Source organism: Equus przewalskii, chromosome 1 (genome assembly GCF_037783145.1).
Source record: "Equus przewalskii isolate Varuska chromosome 1, EquPr2, whole genome shotgun sequence".
Classification (NCBI taxonomy): Eukaryota; Metazoa; Chordata; class Mammalia; order Perissodactyla; family Equidae; genus Equus; species Equus przewalskii.
This window is the reverse complement of record NC_091831.1, coordinates 141,340,548-141,360,166: the sequence shown is the minus strand read 5'-3', so window position 1 is coordinate 141,360,166 and position 19,619 is coordinate 141,340,548. Positions and strand designations below refer to the sequence as shown.

Sequence of the window (19,619 nt, the reverse complement as noted above, 5' to 3'; positions counted from 1 at the left end):
CACACCAACAGGAAATAGACTGTAATAGTGGTGAAGCCCCCAAGAAAGGCACTTCCTCCAATATCTGCTTTAGATGTACAGTTGGAGGATAATGGCAGGAACAACCCAGAGGGCACAGTTCGGGCCCACAGATGACGATGGACAAGGAGATCTTTCTCATAAAGCTGAACCCGGGTTCAAGAAAATCACTCTCTCCACTTCCAGCTCAGGGAGTCTTCACAATCACTGCCTAGCAGGATATGGTAATTCCTATGGACCAGCGACCACTGTGCGTTTTGCATGCTTCCTTTTTGTGAATGTGGGATTATATTGTGGTTATCTTATTTCTCTTCCGCCACTAATTTTGGGTGTGGAAGTGGGCAGACAACTTGGCAGATAATAAGGATCCCTATTCAATCTCGAGCAAGAGGACTTCACATCACCCAGATGTCATCGACTTTAAGCTGGATGCTGTAATTGTATGCGGTTTATGCAAAGTCTCCCTTGGGAGAGGGCAAATATGTTTTCTGTGAAAAGAAGAGCTCACGGATATTTAGGCAGCAAAAGGTGTGCTGTGACAGAGACAGTTGTGTACTAATATCTATTCTCCCTTTCACTACGGTTTAGAACTCCTAAGTTTTAGCTAGGCACATGGCCACTCAGCTAGAGTAACTTTTCCAGCTCCTTTGAAGGTGGGTATGGCCACATGTCTAAGTTCTGCCAATGTCAAGTTAAAAGAAATGATGTCTGTCACTTCTGGGTCACATCCTTTAAAGGAATGTATGTGCCCTCCTCTTGCCTTTCTCTCTTCCCACTGACTGAATACAGATGTGATGGTGAGAGCCCAAGCTCTTAGTCCAGAGATAGAAGACCGTTGCCAAATCAAAGTTCTCAGACCAGAGATCAAAGATATTAGACCAGAGATGGAAGCCAGGTGTCGAGAATGACAAAGCTGTCCTACCAGCCCTGTACCACCAATCTTTGGGCTATTAGGTAAAATAAATAAACTTCAGTCCTTTTTATTTTATGGTATTTTGGGGATGTTTCTTTGTTATGGCAGCTTAGACTGGAACTAACAATAAATCAATACAAAAATTAGGCAGTATCAGTACTGATGATTCCCTCCTGCCACGTTTGATAAGAATAAAGATTGTGTCAGAGCTCTTCTTATGTTGGCAGTGAACTGCGGAGCCCTGAAGGCATGCTTGAGAGTTTTAGGCTCGTGTCTCTAACTTGTTTTTATTTTGTTTTACTGAACTTATATTGATAGCAAACTTTTGTCTGGACAAGGGGAGCTAAGTATGCTTAAAGAAGCTAAACAGGATTTTTGAGGGAGGAAGGAAAGAAAGAGGAGGAAATATTAGGGGGAAAAGGTTAAAAGTTGTATTTAAGACATTTTGCATAAAAGTATGTATAAAGTTATCCTTATTACAACTTACTAAATTTTCCTTAAATTAGTATTATTTATATTTCGGAGTTGGAGTTAATCTTTTTGGAGGAAGTGATGGTAGGCTGAAATTTGCCTCAAAGGAGTAGCAAGAAGCCCAGGAGGGCTGTGGTTCATTAAATCCTAACAGGACATAAACAGTGAGAGGGTACCAGAGGCCTTAAATTATTCAACATGTTGCCGCCAAGGCAGGGAGAGGGGGAAAGGGATGGGAGAAAAGAAGTCTGGTTATTATGGATTAATTTTGCCTTTTCTTTTTTTTTCTAAAGATTGGCACCTGGGCTAACAACTGTTGCCAATCTTTTTTTTTTTTTTCTGCTTTATCTCCCCAAACCCCCCCGTACATAGTCATATATCTTAGTTTCAGGTCCTTCTAGTTGTGGGATGTGGGACACCGCTTCAAAGTGGCCTGACGAGCGGTGCCATGTCCGAGTCCAGGATCTGAACCCTGGGCCACCGCAGCAGAGCGTGTGAACTTAACCACTTGGCCACGGAGCCGGCCCCTTGCCTTTTCATATTATTGAGTTGTCTATGAGAAAAGGCAAAGTTTCTTTGCTTGAGTTATAAAGATTTTTGACATTGAAGGTTTGCTTACAAAGGAACCGGAGTTGTGAATCAACGTACATCCCAGATCACCTAGTTTGGGCCACTCACTAAATGAGTTTTCTAATAACACACTGTTGCTTTGAAAAGTCCACGAAATGGAAGCTATTGAGTGTATACTCTCATGAGTTACTTTTACCAATTGAGGTCCAGAAACTTTTTTTCAAAAAGCTGTCCCTCTAACAAATATTACCTTATCCACACAGGCCACTCTACATTGAACAGTTAAGTTCACTGCAGAAGTCTGAATTATTGCATGTCCCATCACCCATGGCACAGATGCCCTCTGTAGTGGACACGGAGATGCAGTACCAAGATTTCTCTTCAAAGAAGGATCAAGTGCGCCAGGTGTCACCAGTCAGTCTCCAGCTGACCACCCTGTCAGGGTCTGCCTCAGCTGCAGAGAGCTGCTTCATTCAAGGGCTTGCCCTCCCCCATCTGGCCCACATCCAAAGACTGAGATAAGTAGGGCTAAAAGGCTCAGCCCTTTTGGCCCAATGTGGGACAACTCTGACAGACCCCTGTGCTCTCTGTAGGGTTGGCTGAGGCTTTGTCAGCCCTGCATGGAATCTCCACCTCTCCCTCTGCCCAGGCCTGCTTCCTCCTCCTCCCTTCTTCTTCTTCTTTTTTATTAAATTACTTGCTCATGAGATGATTTCTTTCCTTTTTTTAAAGATTGGCACCTGAGCTAACTGTTGCCAATCTTCTTTTTTTTTTCCTGCTTTTTCTCCCCAAATCTCCCCAGTACATAGTTGTATATTCTAGTTGTGGGTCCTTCTAGTTGTGGTATGTGGGACGTGGCCTGATGAGTGGTGCCATGTGCGCCCAGGATCTGAACGGGCAAAACCCTGGACCACCGAAGCAAAGCACGCGAACTTAACCACTCAGCCATGGGGCCAGCCCCTCTCCTCCTCCCTTCCTGACGTTGATCCCAAGAAAAACCCTGCATGCCCAGTCCCATCTCAGTGTCTGCTTTCAGAGAACCCAACCAGGTTATTTGGGTGCCGGGAGTGATCTTGGAAAGCTTTCAAGCAGACGGTCCTCTTGCCACCTGGCTGGCAATGAGGACCTTTGTTTCTTAGCCTAGAAAGTTAAGGTGGTCTGATGAAGCCCAGGCTCAGCAAAACCTTCTTTTAAATTTCACCTTGCCATTGCAGCAAGGCTAGCTGGAAAGCTGCCCTGGCAGTGTGGAGAGACTTCCTGGGCTAGTGAAAGGACTTTCTCAGCCACTGGTTCTCCATCTTCAGAGCGAGCCAAATTTGACACCAAGCCAAGCTCTGAACCCAACAACCTTCGGTATTTTATGAAAAGCACTTTTTGTTTATTTTTCAATTGATTGTAGGCTTTTGGCTTGTTTTCCTTTTATTTATTTATGTTCCTGTTTATGCATTTACCCCTTGAAGCAATTTGGCAGGAAAATGATGTTTGTCCTATTGTGTGTTACTCACAGTGTATGGTTGAAGAAAGAAGCCATCTGATTTTACTGCTATACAGATGACTTACCAAGGGATTTTGAAATGGATAAAATTAACACCACCACTAAACAGAGCCGAAATAGTGGTCATTGTACCTCATGCGAACAAACAAATTCAAAATTATCTCCTGATTTGACAGCCTTTCCTTCAGCAAGAGCACACAGCAGAAAGCAAAAGTTGAGAGTCAATATAAAGTATTTGAAAAGATTATTCAAAATCAAAGCCTCAAAATCTTGAAATCCATAACATCTCCACCAAGTTCTAATCTATAACTGTGGTGAGGGACTGAGGTAAGAAAGAATCCTTTTAGCTCCCTGAAAATGAGGCCAAGGACATCACTTTCTTTAAAACGAGAGACAGTATAGTGAGTTGAATAGTGGCCTCAAAAAGATGTGTCCAAGTCCTGCCCCCTGGTTCCTGTGAATGTGACCTCGTTTGGAAAAAGGGTCTTTGCAGATGTAATTAAGGATCTCGAGATGAGAGCTTTCCGGATTTAGGGCCTACCCATAAGAGAAAGGGAATGTCATATAAGAGAAAGGAGAGGGAGGTTTGAGAAACAGGGGTGAAGGCCAAGTGAAGACTGAGGCCAAGACTGGAGTTATGAGTCTATGAGCCAAGGAACACCAAGAATTGCTGGCAGCCACCAAAAGCTAGGAGAGGGGCATGGAACAGGTTTTCCTCCAGAGCCTCCAGAAAGAATCCACCCGGCTGACAACTTGATTTAACACTTCTGGCCTCCAGAACTGAGAGAGAATACATTTCCGTTGTTTTAAGACTCCCAGTTCCTGGGAATTTGTTCCAGCAGCCACAGGAAGCGAATACAGACAGTGAGCAGCCACTTACTTTCACGGTGCCACGGGCTCCCCAGCGGGTAAGCTGAGCCTTGATTTCGGGCAGGGCCAAGTGTACTTTGAAGAGCCTGTGTGTTAATGTAGCAGGGGTCGTCGAAGAGATCCACTCGACACGTGTGCTTCATTGATGAGGCGTCTGCTTGGGACTGCACTCCTCTCTCCTGTGCATTACCTGCAGTGATTAATGATCAATGTATCATGGTTTTGCTTTGTAAACAATAAAAAAAATCATGTTTGAGTCTAGAATTGATAGGAAGGGAAAAGCCACCCCCATCTTGTACAAGGACTGAATATTGACTTTTAGATTTGACCTGTAAAGCCAGGATAAGCCCCGGGCTTTGAGGGAAAGTATCCTTTCACTGGGCTCCCCGCCCCTCCCTGCCCCATCCCCCAGCTGACACATTGCTTCAACAGCAGCCAGGAGACAACTCAGAAAGACCCCAAGGAGGAACAGCCAGGGAAGAAAGAGAGCCGACTGCTCAGCAAACAGCACAAACCCATACACGACCCTGCTCAGAGCTGCAGTCCAGGAAGCATGAAAACACACACGTCATAGAGAATCTGAATATCTACTATCTAAACTGCTTTTCAAAACACTCATTACTTAGTTTTAAAGTATTAAGAGTATAACTCTGGGGGGCTGGCCCCGTGGCCGAGTGGTTAAGTTTGCGCACTCCACTGCAGGCGGCCCAGTGTTTCATTGGTTCGAATCCTGGGAGCGGACATGGCACTGCTCATCAAACCATGCTTAGGCAGCATCCCACATGCCACAACTAGAAGGACTCACAACGAAGAATATACAACTATGAACCAGGGGGCTTTGGGGAGAAAAAGGAAAAAAATAAAATCTTTCAAAAGAAAATAAAAGAGTATAAGTCTGTCTTCCCTCTCTGCCAAAAGTTTTGCTTTTGCTTTTTTTTTTTTTTTTTTTGCTCAGGAAGATTCACCCTGAGCTAACAGCTGTTGCCAATCTTCCTCTTTTTTTGTATGTGAGCCATCACCACAGCATGGCCACTGACAGACAAGTCATGTAGGTCCATGCCCAGGAACCGAACCTAGACTGCCAAAGTGGAGCACATTCGACTCAACCGCTAGGCCACCAGGGCTGGGTCCAAAGTTTCATTTTGCCAAGCTCAGCCTTGCACCAGCTGCTGATGTTTATTCTGTTATTTAATGGAAAGGACTCACCCCTCAGGTTACCTCCTCCTTCCCCTGACTCTCTCCCCTCCCCCTCCATTCCATTCTATACACTGAGGCCAAAATGATCTTTTGACAACTGAAAATCTGATCATATTTCTCAGAGGTTTAAGAACTCTTTAATTGCTTCCCATTGCTCTTGGGATGAAGCTCAAACTCTTCAACAAGCCCTAGGCCCTGCTCCTGGCTACCCAGCTTCCCCTGCACCCTTCTCCTCCCCAGTCTCTGCCCGGCTCACACTGGCCTTCCTGCAGTGTGATCTCCATCGGAAGGCCATCTTCTCTGGTTGACATGCTCTTCCCTCCCCTTCTCCATCACCTTCATTCTTCAGGGGTCAGTTTAAGCATCCCTTTCTCAGAAGAAGCTTCCCTGACCTTCTCAGACTACACCAAGTCTCCCTGCTTTCCTAGAAGTTTGTACTTCACTTTGAAGCCCACATCACAAGAGTAATTAATTCTATTATGTTACTATTTTTTTAAATGTCTGTACTGCATCTAGACTGCATGTTCCATGAAGACAGGGATCTTGTCTTGTTCACAGCTGCAACTCCCGCTCTTAGCACATGCCTGGCACACAATAGGACATCAGTAAATAGTTACTGAATGAATGGATATTAACATCATATTTTACTACCTCATGGCATGACGTACTTTGTACATTCAGATGGCTCTGTCCTGAGAATGCCAGGACAGAATATTTTTGCTTTTCTGTTTAAAAAAGTACATTTATAGTTTTGGCTATATGTGCTACAAGATCACCATGTGGCTGCCCCTGAAGCCGTGACATTGACATTCCCTTGTCTTACCATAAAACAACATCAGTCCTTCCACCGTTCCAGTCATTAAAACCACCCCTTCCATGTGGTCCAAAAAGGACCAACCTTATGTTGGATTTCACATGATGGTGACTAGTGCTATGATTCTTACAACACAAAGTATGGAAACCTGCGAGTACACCAAATAGGGGAAGCCCAGTCGGAAGACTACAGTCTTACTACCTGATCCTCCTTTACTCCTTGCTGCCTGTCAGCTGTTACACGTCACCTTGTCCCATGTCATCCTCTGTTATGTGGGATATCCTGAGGGAGGAGTGGTATTTCTACAAAGGGAGGAGTTGACAGGGCACCTCGTTTCTTTGTTGCATTTTGCAACATACGACAGTGTCCATTTGCTTGGTTAAGTGGATTTATGAATTACATTATCTAGTTTAAACTAAACTTACTTTCACAAATGGACAAGTGGCTAAAATGTCACTGCAAAGAAATCAGGGATTGAAGACCATTCTTTCACTCAGTACAAGCTCCTCCTTAACTGCATTATGAGCTTATAAACAAGAATGATCTAATTAGATCAGAACTTTGGCCCCCCCAAAGTTAAAATTACCAAGATTTTAAATGTGGATTTATGTTTATTTTCTTTATCAATAAATGCTCTAAATATGTATCGGGCCTTGAGATATTATCTAGTGATAGTATTCAGCCACTATAATTAGCACAAGATTTTTTAAAAATATTATTTCTCCTTAACTCTAACTTTGAAATTTTCTATTTTTCTGTATGCTTTATAATACATGCATAATATATTACTACATGTATGACTATATATATGACTTAGACATGATTGAATTATTATTTATTTAGGAGTGCCTGCTCATAAAAATTTACTGAAAGTGGAATATGATCAAAAGCGTTTGTAAGAAGTCTGCTTCCAAATTAACATGGACCTGAGTTCAGAACGCTATGGTACCTCTTATTATTTGTGTGGCCTGGGACAAATTACTTAACCTCTCTAAGACTCAGTTTGCAGATCTATAAAATGGGGATGCCTGGCTTAAGATATGATTGTGAGAATTAAATGAAAGAATGTGGCTGAGACACTCACTGAGCACAGAGCCTGCCTCATAGTAGGCATTCAATAAATACTTCCCATCACTGCTCAGTCGTGTCTTTATTCGTTGCTGCTGGGCCTCTGCACGTGATGCTCATCTCTTGCTGAAACATCCTCTCCGTCTCTTTCTTTACCTACCTCTTATTTGTCTTTTAAGATTCTGCTCTGAATCCACCTTCTTCAGGAAGCCTTCCTCCGAGTCCTTCCTTCCCCTAGGCTGGGTAAGGTGCCACTATCTGTTTACTAGTCTGTCTTTCCTTTGTTGAGACTGCAAATTCCTTGAGTCCTTGAGGAGAGACTAGGACCCATCTGTCTGTGTATCTTCTGCATCTTCAACACCTGTTATGAAGCAGGTGCTCAAAAGAAAAATGTTTGTCAGCTAAATGAACAGACGACTGAGTGTCTACCCAGTTTTCCTCTCTTAGCATACTTGACCTCACCGTGTTCTGAAGATCCTGAGTCAACCTTTAGCACAGGGCGCTGACTATTCTGCCCCTCACAGAGCACTGGCATGAGATAACCACATCAAGTTTACCATCCCATAAGATGACACAGAAGCATACATGTCTATACCCAGTCTCTCTTGAAAACTACCCCTCGTTTTTTTTCAAATGTGCCATAATATTTAAGTCAGCAATATTGTTTTAAACTGAAAAACAAAAAAGATATCAGGGCTGGCCCGATGGCATAGCGGTTGGGTTTGCATGTTCCACTTCGGCGGCCCGAGGTTCACCGGTTCGGATCCTGGGTGTGGACCTACGCATCACTTGTCAGGCCATGCTGTGGTAGGCATCCCACATAAAACAGAGGAAGATGGGCATGGATGTTAGCTGAGGGCCAGTCTTCCTCAGCAAAAAGAGGAAGTTTGGCGGCAGATGTGAGCTCAGGGCTAATCTTCCTCAAAAAAAAAAAAAAAAAGATATCTCATCCTGTAACCAAATTTAAAATCTTTCTAGGATAAAGTGTGTGGTTGATGACAGCTTAAGCACACACGCCAGCCATTATGTATTCCAAAAGTCCTTATGCCAAGTGTTACTCTGAGAACCTATGCAACCGCCCAAGAGAAGATTTGTGGCAGAAAATAAATACATACACAGTGTATTTACTGTAAATACCAAAGTTGTTAAGTGCAAGCCCTTAGGATTTGTGGGAATTTAATGTCTTTTTGATTTAAAATATCAACATTTTTATTTTAACTTGAAGGTTGGGGAATCATTCTATTTTGCTAATTTTTTTTTTCCATAGGGAACTTGGTATTAAGGATAAGGATCTTTTATATATATAAATACCATCAACTCCTTCAATAACCAGAAGCCTATTGCAATATTTATAATACACCAGAATGCAAGTTTTAAGTTAATATTTGAATTAATAAATGTCTTGGAAGGAAAAAGCCAAACCTTATTGAAAATATTTGTATAGGTGTCTCTCATATGATTATGTATGAATCTCTAGGAAAAGCCATAAAAACCATGTATATTTGCTATTCTGGCAACTGCTATTAATTTGCTCACTGGTCAAGAATTTCAGATCACTTTTTAAACATATGCCCAGTAGTCACAGGCAGACCCCAGACAGGAGCACCTGATTTCTAGGTGTCTGTGGATGAATGGACACTGCAGTAGTAAAGTCCTTCCTGTCACAATAGGAGGGACCTTACTTGTTGTGGCTCCTGGAGTAGGGGTTGAGTCCTTCTATCCTCCATGGTCCTAGTGGCTGAGGTCTGGGGAGATGGCTTCCTAACGTTCTGGTTCCCCACTGGAACAAGATGCTTTTCTAAGGAAATAATGTTGTGCCTCAGTGATTTTCAGATGAGGAAAGTCTCCAGCTGGAGGGCTTTTTTCAAATTGCAAATACCATCTCTCACCTCCCCAAGATTCGGAAAGCTCTCAGTTACGAATTGTTAGCTTAGGGCTGTTCTAAAAGGAATGTAGTGTGATGAAGCTCTGTGCTGGTCCCAGACTGTCCCATAATTAGAGTATAACTGACGAACAGGCACTTGCGGTAGAATTTTCTGTGTTTGTATTTGTCCTTACAAAATAGACCATGAAGCTCCAGCACAGGCAAATCAGAATAGTAGAATATGGTGCACTTGTCTAGGAAATGGCCATCGTGACTAAAATTAAATTTATGGAAAAATATATTCCAGGCTCCAAATAAACGTTTATTACAAAAGTCTGTTCATGAGTTTGGATCTGCTTATAGGCATGTATAAACCATGAAATAAGGAGTTACATTGTTTTTTGGTTTAATGGAAAAATAAAACTAAGATAAACAGAAACAAATTGGATCCTATGACAAGGCTACATTTACAAAAAAAAAATCTTGAATAAGGTTGAAATAGTACTTCCATATTATTTATTCCTTCATAAATTTATGCTTTTGGAGGATATGTACTTTAAAATGTAAAGTAAAACTCAAGGTGAGAGCTCTTGAGAAGAAGAAAGACAAGAAACCATGCCCCTTTTTTCCAATGGTAGTGTTGTGAATTAGCACATTCAACTTAATTCTGGAAATGTCAAGGATCTGCATTCAGGGAGATCCTTTCAGAGGCTGGGTGACTGCGAACAGGAGGGCTTGCCATGATGACTGTTTAATGGAGAGGAGGGAGATGAGCTGGAAAGGGAGGTATTGTGCAGGGCTAAAAATTCCAGACTTCCTCAGGACTCTGTCCCAGGCCCATGACTCATCTCTCTTTCCCCCTGTGCCCTCTCGGCGCTGTGATCTGGGAACTGATCCTGGCATACTTAGGAATTCTGGTACTCATGTATTCTCTCTCTCTCTCTCTCTTTCTCTTCTTTCCCTCCCCACTTCTCTCTCTGTGCCTGGAAAATTCCCACTCATCCTTCAGGTCTTGGTTTGGTTTGCTTGTTACTTTCTTAGGGAAATCCTCTATAGTCTCCCAGATTAAGTTAGGTTTCCCTGCTATTTGTTTCCATAACATCCTAGGCTTTGAAACACTTCCCACACCTATAAGCACTTGTTTAAGGTGTATCTTCCTGGTTCAACTGCAAACTACATTTGCCAGTTGTCTCTCCATCCCTAGCACCTAGCGCAGTGCTTGACCCACGGGAGGTCCTCAAAAACAGTCACTGAGTGAATTGTTGAATAAATGAAGAAGGTAGAATGAGATAAAACAGGACAGGAGATATTTCCACCCGTGAAGTGAGATTCAGCACAGGTAAAAAATGGTTTCCATGCTACAGAGCACATGGGGCATGGTCCTGACTATCAAATCCTTAGGTTAGGGAGTTTCAGGGTGGGAGAAAGGAGAGAGAGATTATAGCTCCTAGACAGCACAGTCTTAACAAGACAGTCACACACCATTATTTTAATTTGTCTTAGTCACATTATTAAGAATTAGTTTGAAATTTTAAGTAACTTTAAAGAATGGCATGGAATTTTAATTTCTATCAAAAGGAACTGTGTTTCTAAAGAATTTAAAATACTGCCTTAGCTCACGACTCTTATTATTTTCGCAAGATGGAGAAAGGTGGTAATCATGGCTGTACCAAAACCAATAAAGCCTCATGTATTCCCCATTCTGTAAGAAATAATAAAATTAATAGATTACGTTGGTGTAATTCCATAGGAAATATGAAAGTATCCTTGGAAGTGACTGCCTTCTGGGTGGCAAGTTCCTACTAATTTGAGTCCTTAAGTTGGTTATCCATCTCTATCCTCCACCGCACTACCATTCAGTCACCTCATCCTCTAAAGCTGCAAAACTTTCCTTCCCCAAAGAAGAACTACTTCCAATGAGTTATAGGAATGAAATGACTAACTAGCAGTGTAACTTGTTTTTATGAAAATATACTTCCAGTCTGATAGTCATTGCCCTACATTTATTACAGCAAAGTTGTGCCCAACGTCAATTAGCATGTGCAGTAATAAGACATTTAATGCCCCGACAAGTATGAGGTGGATGGGTGCCTAAGTGGGACTCTCACATTTCAGATTTCTTTTTGTTCCCTTGGCCAAGCAGAAATAAAGGTTTTATCTTAATCCTTATGGATTCGACAAGCATCAATTTTCACGTTAGCTTACTGTCTGAATTCTTTGAAGTGGAACTCCCTTGAGTTTTGCGCAGAGAAAGCACCTTTCCAGCCCAAGAGCTTTCATGATGTCAAAGCAGTGGAGGAACCCATAAAGGAGAATGACAACATGGTAGAACACACAACCGCAAGGGGGACCCATGAGCCTTCTGATGGACACACATGTGGCATTCTGGGCCATCAGAATGGGGGAAGCCTGCGGTTGAAGATTTACCTGTTTAGTTGTATACACCTACCATTCCTACGAAGTATTTAAGAGTGAAGGCCACACACAACCACACAACTTGAAAGGAATCCAGAGCGTGGCAGATGGGGAAGGGCCATGGTACCTACCTATTGCCCTGCTTTGTTCTAAGCAGTTCTCGTACACGCTGCCGCACTTGGAGTTCCCAGGCTGCACCAAAAACAAATTGTGAAACATTTACGTAGCACGTCCATAAACTTTCAACAAACAACCGAAACACTAGTCATGCTCCCAGCAGAACATAGCAGACAACTTCACTTTCTAACACAGGAAGTGTCTGACAGGTAAGGAAAGGAAACTGAGATTTGGGGAGGGGAGCATAGACTCCTCTCAGAGTGCCTTGTTTTGGAGCTGCAAAGGTGGATCTGACTGGGGTAGGGCTGAAGGGGTCATAAAGGCTGCCCATGTAAGGCCTGAATCCTGTGGGTTACTGTTTCTGCTTGGGAGGTCACATTCCAGGACTGAATCCAAGTTTCGGCCAGAAAGTGTGATCCCAGGACACTTGTATAAAAAGTGGTCGTGTAGCAAACTTCTATCTAACCGCGAATTAGCACATTGGAGCCCTCCTCTACTGAGGTTTATGCTATGCCAGGCTCACTTTTCATCCCCCAAAATCTCATGCTATCAAAGGGCTTCAGTGATTCCTTCTACATACAACTCTCTTCAATAATGGAATGGGCATCCACTGGTGCTCTGATAAGGGCAGTGTCTATGCTTTGGAAAGATTAATCTGGCAGTACTGTGCCGGACGGATCGAGGGAATGAAATTGGAGACAAATAAAGGGCTTTCAGAATCATCTAGGCAGGTGAGGACCAGGACCTAGACAGGTACAGCAGGAATGGAAACGGTTAGATAGATTCAAAAGATATTTTCAGGTGCCAGCCCCATGGCCAAGTGGTTAAATTCACGTGCTCCACTTCGACTGCCCAGGGTTTTGCTGGTTTGGATCCTGGGCACAGACATGACACCACTCATCAAGCCATGCTGAGGTGGCATCCCACATAGCACAACCAGGAGGACTTACAGCTGGAATATACAACCATGTACTTGGGGGCTTTGGGGAGAAGAAGAAGGAAGAAAAAAGATTGGTAATAGATGTTAGCTAAAGCACCAATCTTTAAAAAATTTTTAAAAAGGTATTTTCAAGGTAGAATCCTAGATCTTGAAGACTGAGTTGATGTGGGGCCCAAAGCGTGAGAAGAACAAAAGACTGTGGATTAGTGAAAGAGCGGCAGTGTGAGTAATAAACATGAGCAAATAAGTAGAGGAGTCTGGTTTGGAGTCAAGGAGAAAATGCTAAGTTCAACCTCGATATGAACAAGGTAATGGACAAGGCATCACAGCTGGAGAGACAGGTAATGGCTGAAGACAGAGAAGCTGGAGAAGTGTGTACAGAGGTGGCATGCCAGTGAAGAAACTAGGGCTAAGGGCAGAGCACTGGAGATTGCTTACATGGTGTTAACGCAAGGGCTTGGGTTTGCAGGGGAGGGGATGGAAGAAAACAAGACATAAAAAGAAAAGATGCCAGGGCTTGGCCAGTGACTTAGTGGTTAAGTTCACACACTCCAGGCCCAGGGTTCACAGGTTTGGATCTTGGGTGCAGACCAGACCTAGCACTGCTCATCAAGCCATGCTGTGGCAGCATCCCACATACAAAATAGAGAAAGATTGGTACAGATCTTAGCTCAACAACAATCTTCCACAGGCAAAAGGAGGAAGATTGGCAACAGATGTTAGCTCAGGGCCAATCTTCCTCACAAAAAAAAAAAAAGAAAGAAAGAAAAGAAAGAAAAGAAAAGATGCAAGGCCAGCCCCATAGCATAGTGGTTAAGTTCAGCATGCTCCACTTTGGTGGCCCTGGTTTGCAGGTTCAGATCCTGTGCGCAGACCTACACCACTCATCAGCCATGCTGTGGCAGTGATCCACATACAAAATAGAGGAAGACTGGCAACAGATGTTAGCTTAGGGCTAATCTTCCTCAGCAAAAAATAAAGAAAGAAAAAGAAAAGATGTAACTTACTTTGAAACGTATCAAAAATAAGATGGATTGATGGGTGATTCATTGTTACATAGGATGACAGAGCAAATATAGTAAAATTTTAATTGCAGAATCTAGATGGTCAGTATGAGTGTTCACTGTATAATTCTGTCAATTTTTCTGTATATTTAAAAATATTCATAATAAAGTCTTGGAAATATGAATGAAAAAAGAAAGAAAGACAGAGGGAGGAAGGGAGAGAAAAAAGAGGGAGAGAGAAAAGGAAGGAAGGAAGGAAGGAAAGGAGTAATTAGTGATGTTAAATCTATCTAACTATTAAACCCTTCGTGACCAAAAAAGAAACAATTAGTGACTAATGTAAAAGTAATTTCTAATAAGTTGTCAAGCAGAGTTCAGATCTTAGAAGTAGAGTGTGGATGGGAATGCAGAGATAAAGATGCTGTTTTCTAGAAATCTGTGAGTGAAAGGAAGATGAGAAGGAGATGGGACATTATTAGTTGGCTGGAGGAGTCCAGGTTTATTTGCAGATAGAAGGGAAGGAACCAGTAGACAGAGAGAGAATAGGGACTGAGACGGAGACTGATAGACAGAACAACGGCACAGAGCTGGAAGGAGGGGATGGGACCAGGAGCTCAGGGGAAAGATGAGCTGTGGAGACAGTAGCTAAGGAAGAGAAGCAAGGAGAACACAGGAGGACTTGGAGATGAGGAAGGGTGAAGTTGAGGATAACGTGTTGGCCCGCCCTAGTCTTCCCAGCGAAGTGAGATGTGAGGTCATCTGCTGAGGCTGAGGTTGGAGGATTAGGAGTAAAAGCGATCTGGGACAGGGTCCCACCGTGATTCACTCTCTGGCTCCGCGCTGAGGAAGATGACACTTTCTCTAAACTAGCATTTGGAAACCCTCAAGTTAAGCTCTCTAGTGATAAGGACAGAAGTGCCTTGCTAGTTCCAATAACAATAAAACATTACTTACCAAATAGCACAACTTTTCACACCGTATGGGGCAGTAAGCCATTTGTTCTGGGGTTTGAACTTTGATCCGCACATCTGAAACCCCGCCTGCAGGTGGCTGCTTCCCGGGGATTTCATTGTAATACTCATGATCTTCTCTCTCCTCCGCATGGCCGTCAAGATGCACCTCCTCACTGTAAGGGAAAAAAGAATCCCCAAGAGGCTGGGCGGGAATTCAAATGCTGTAGGGGATGCAGAGGGATCAGAACCAAGCAAATCATCCTGAAAAACGTCGCATTCGTGTTTTCAGTTTAGAGCTGTGATTAAGTGATGTCAAACATCTGGATGGAAGCAACCAGATGGTTGAGTTGTTTAGCTTTCCATCGACAATTAAAGTAGGGTAGGCCAAGAAAAAGTGCCAAGAGTGATGCTTTGTGTCTCCCCCAGTGATAAAAAAATATATATACATACTTATATAAACTCCCTGAATGTAAGGTGTTTTGTCAATAGCGTATAAAAATACAAAGTTTTCCTGGGTATCTCTAGCACACTTTGGACCACTTCAGAATATTTTGCTGAAAGAAAATTTAGCTATTGGGTAAAGGACCTGGCCAAGTTTATTAAACCAAGATGAAAAAAATAAGTGAGCTATGGCCAGCTATCTTGTCTGCACAAATCTGGAGTATATGGGATTCATAAAGAAATATTAGAACCATATGTGGCAAGTGGGTAGAATTATGTAAACATGCATTGTTTTTAAAATTGAAACAGGGCAAAATAAAATCCCAGACTTTTCTTCCAAATTGGAATTAGTAGAAGTTTCTTATGAAAAAGAACAAATCAAGTCTTTTTGGATTGAACGGATTCCATTGACAACCCACAGTTTTGTTGGGTTCATGACATGTCAACAAAATGACAGCACTAAGATGTAAGTGCTATCCTGGGAAAAGTTCAACATCAAGGCCTTCTGGTAACGCTCTCTCCTGTGCTACCCTAGCCTACTTTATAGAAGGAGGTCTCCAAACCCAGTGTTTGTGGATACACAAAATGACAAATTAAGGGGAGAAATGCACTTAAAAGTGCCCAAGAGTTTCATTTCTCAGGCGTCAATTCTGCGAGCCAGGGGCCTCATTGCATTCCACACATGGTGGAGTCTGACAGCCCTGAAAGGGCTCAGCTTTCATTGCGGACTTTCTGTGCCTCAGACAGAACAACCAGCTCCTTGGGTCACGTTGTGTTCCATCCTGCCACGGTTTAGCTGGAGCAGATCTATTTACGTTGCAAACCAGCAATTCTTGCTATAGACATTTGAGTTTTCTTATTTGGCTCCTCTTTCTCGATTTTTCTTTTTCTTTTTACTGATGTGCAAGGGATCTGGGGTTGAAACAAATCTGAGAAATTTGTTGATGTTTATTCTTTTATGATACTACTTAATTCATAGCTCTGTATAACATCAGAGAAAGAGAGCCGAGCCCTTCTCACTTTTAGCGTCTCCTTTAATTTTGTGACAATAAAATATCTAGCAGGAGGAAATATTTAGACAAATATGAGTGGAAGAAAAATAGAAAATGTCACTATTAGTTTATACTGAAACCGTGCCTATTTGTAAGAAAAAAATTACTAATTTCATTTGTCAATTTAAAAATGCCATATTGGGGGCTGGTCTCTTGGCCGAGTGGTTAAGTTCGCGCACTCTGCCTCAGTGGCCCAGGGTTTGCTGGTTCAGATCCTGGCCACGGACCTACATACCACTCATCAAGCCATGCTGTGGCAGCATCCCACATAGAAGAACTAAAATGATCTACAACTAGGATATACAACTATGTACTGGGGCTTTGAGGAGAAAAAAAAAAGACGAAGATTGGCAACAGATGTTAGCTCAGGGCCAATCTTCTTCACACACACAAAAAAGCATGAAAATGCCATATTAATTTTAAAATAAAACAAAATATGGCAAGCCAAATAATTATAGAACTCTTGGCTGACCTTTCACAAGAAGTATTCAAAGAAGGATTTTTCAAATACTGTTTAAACCGGAGTTCAAAAGCCTGCCCTATGGTATTTATGACGTCTTGGGCCATTCCATTGCGGCATTCCAATATGTGGCAGGCTGCAAGAGGACATACAAGAAAAATATTACAATAAATTTTGAGTTAGAGAAAATTATATAAAGTCAAAATACTTCCAGAACATGAACTAGTAGTTGCATAAAAGGGAGTAGGTTTCAAGCTCTCTTCAGCTCTGAAATGGCATAAAGAATATCTCATATTTCATATCTATCAAAGAGAAGAAACATCCATATTTTACATCTAAATATCTCAAAGTGCTTACAAACTTTGGTGTCAAGGCAGGTATTTTGGGCCCACATTTTTATAAAAGTAGACTGACCTTGACTTAGAATGTGACTCATGTTAGTAGAGTCAACACAGGAGATGCTTAGGGCAGTAATCCGGTGCGGAGGTGGGGCGTGTGGTCTTTCTTTGCATGGCATGCCACAGAAGATTGAAAAAAGATAACTTTCCAAGCCCTCTCCCCCAAAGTGGGGGTGAGCTGCTGGTGAAGATAGGAGCTTCAGAATACCCTCCCCTCTGGGCATCTCTGTGCCGTGTCATTACAACTGTAGAGCAGTGACGGCCTGGTCATCCCCACGTCTGAAGTCCTACTGAAGGGCCATCTCCAACAAGCATCAAAATCAAGATTTGGGGAGGATGACACTACCAAAAGCATCAAAACTTCCTCTGAGAAGCAGGGACTGGGAACGGCTAGTTTTCACAAGTAAATCAAACAAATAAATGTGGAGGGAGCTGCTGACAGAATATCACAACTAAACAAACTAGCAAATCTGCTGCTGCCAAGCAAAAACAAGAGCTCATGTTCAGGGACTGTCAATTAACCTCCCCACCATTTGGAACATCCTTCTTGCCTTGCTTAGAGGATGGTGTTGTGCTTAGGGCCCTGCAACAGGAAGATATAATTGAAATTGAAGTTTCATAAGGATGGCTTAGAGAGAGTCCTAAAGATGACGTAAAGATAGAGGCACTAAGTCTCACGAGAAACACAATTTTTTAAAAAAGAATATTGGTTTGTATAACCTGAAGAATTGAGGGATGAAGGAAAGCTTGAAAACAGTTAAATATATACAAGAATGTTGTAAAATTGTCAGCTACTCTCTGAGAATAAAAAGTCTTAAGTGAGTGCATGGGGACTTAGATTAGATACCGGGGAAGCACTAGGGGTCTCAGGAGCTGTGAAACCAACACGGGAGCACATCACTCACTCAAAGGGACACCTGCCGAGGGAGAGAAGTCTGTCTTTCTGGAACGACTTAACTGCATTGACTTGGAAGCATGATTTTATGCTTTGCGTTGTCTTGGAAAGGATTTCGTATTTATTTAAAGTAAAGGGCAATTCATTCACATCTGAGAGAATTTGCAGAATCTAAACAGTAGATAATAGTAGAACCTACAGCAGTGTTTCTTTAGTTTTATGTTGATGATCATCTCAAGGAATCTCAGATAATTCTCATTCCAGAATTAATTTTACTTTTATTTAAAGAATTTATGTCTCTAAACACTTTTGGAAGGGTGATGTGTGTGGTGTAATGGGGGTGGTATTTCTAAATCAAACAATATAAAGGTGTCAAATCTCCGAAAGAGCTATCATTTCTTATAAGGTTGTCCCTTTAAAGAAGCAACTTGATCCTGAAATAGACTTAGGAGATTATTCTAGTTTTGAAAACCCAATTAAGAATATCTACAAATTCATCCTCTCCACCAAAGGAAAAGGTCTGGTCTGTCTTTACACTGCCATTTTCAATCGCCCATTCTTTTTCTCTTTAGTAGTTTCACACAATGACTGACACATAGAAAGTGTTTTAAAAATATGTGTTGAACGAATAAATACAGATTTCCCTGAATCATATCAAGAATTCTACTGTGAGAAACTGTCTTCAATTTTGTTGAAGTTAGCCCCCACAGTGGAGCAGGTTCTTAGAGCCATTGAGGGGTACGAATGACTGCTTGGGTCATTTGTGGAAAGGGTCTCCTCATTCTCGGTCAGGACTCATAACCTCAGACCCACAAAGTGCCCTTGGAGATGTGTCCTCCAGTTGAGCCAAGAGAAGTTGTGTTACATTATGATAAGAAAAGGGAATTCACTTGAATTTTGGGGGGGTTTTTATCCCATACTTCCTGGTCCAATTAAAAATGAAGTCAAGACCAGAAATTATAACAAAATGGAGACAATGATTTTTGTGATTTTATTTTTTCTTAGGATCGAGGAAATGTCTAGAGATAAAGATGGGGAAGATAATGAGAGCGGCAGGAAATTCAAACACACTACATACATACATACATAAATAAATAAGAAAAACTACAATGTGCCTCCTGTGAGAGGGATAAGAAAGCAAGGATGTTTAAAAGAACTCTGAAAAGATTCAGACCCAAGTTCAAGATCCAGTTATGCCACAATCTGTGTGACCCCAAATAAGTTACTCTACAGCAAGGTCCTCACCTGCCAAAACGGGGCCCTGGATGATCTTCGAAGCCCCTTCCTGCTCTATAGAAACCCTACCCTTCTTCATGGCTTGACCCCTCTGAGGAACAGGGCAAGGCACGTGGGCACACAGGAACAAATGAGTCAACCAAACGCGCCGACTGTTCTCCACCACTTCTCACATCCTTCTATCATTTCTCTCAACTTTTCAGATTCTAATACTTTGAGGTTTGGGTCCTGTTCCTGGACTGATGCTACCCACATAATTTTCTTCTTGGCTTTGGATAACCTTGTTAATGCCATATTACTTTTTTGAGAAGATTAAAAAGAAACAGTGGTGCCTGTCACCATGAAAGAAACGACATTGGACATAAAGGCTGACCCAGTGCAGACATTTGGCACAGCCTCACCACCTTCAGTGAACATACACATTTTGA

General features: G+C 42.2%; 1 protein-coding gene across 1 annotated transcript in view; it reads right to left on the bottom strand.

Moving 5' to 3' along the window:
- SHC4 (SHC adaptor protein 4) overlaps nt 1–19,619 on the bottom strand; it is a 124,964-nt gene that overhangs the window by 18,813 nt on the left and 86,532 nt on the right. Inside the window, exons 7-10 of the mRNA XM_008521526.2 lie at nt 16,675–16,798; nt 14,711–14,882; nt 11,827–11,887; nt 4,348–4,527 (exon numbers count right to left, since the gene is read on the bottom strand). Of these exons, the coding sequence (XP_008519748.1) occupies nt 4,348–4,527; nt 11,827–11,887; nt 14,711–14,882; nt 16,675–16,798 (537 nt within the window). The remainder of the gene's footprint in view (nt 1–4,347; nt 4,528–11,826; nt 11,888–14,710; nt 14,883–16,674; nt 16,799–19,619) is intronic.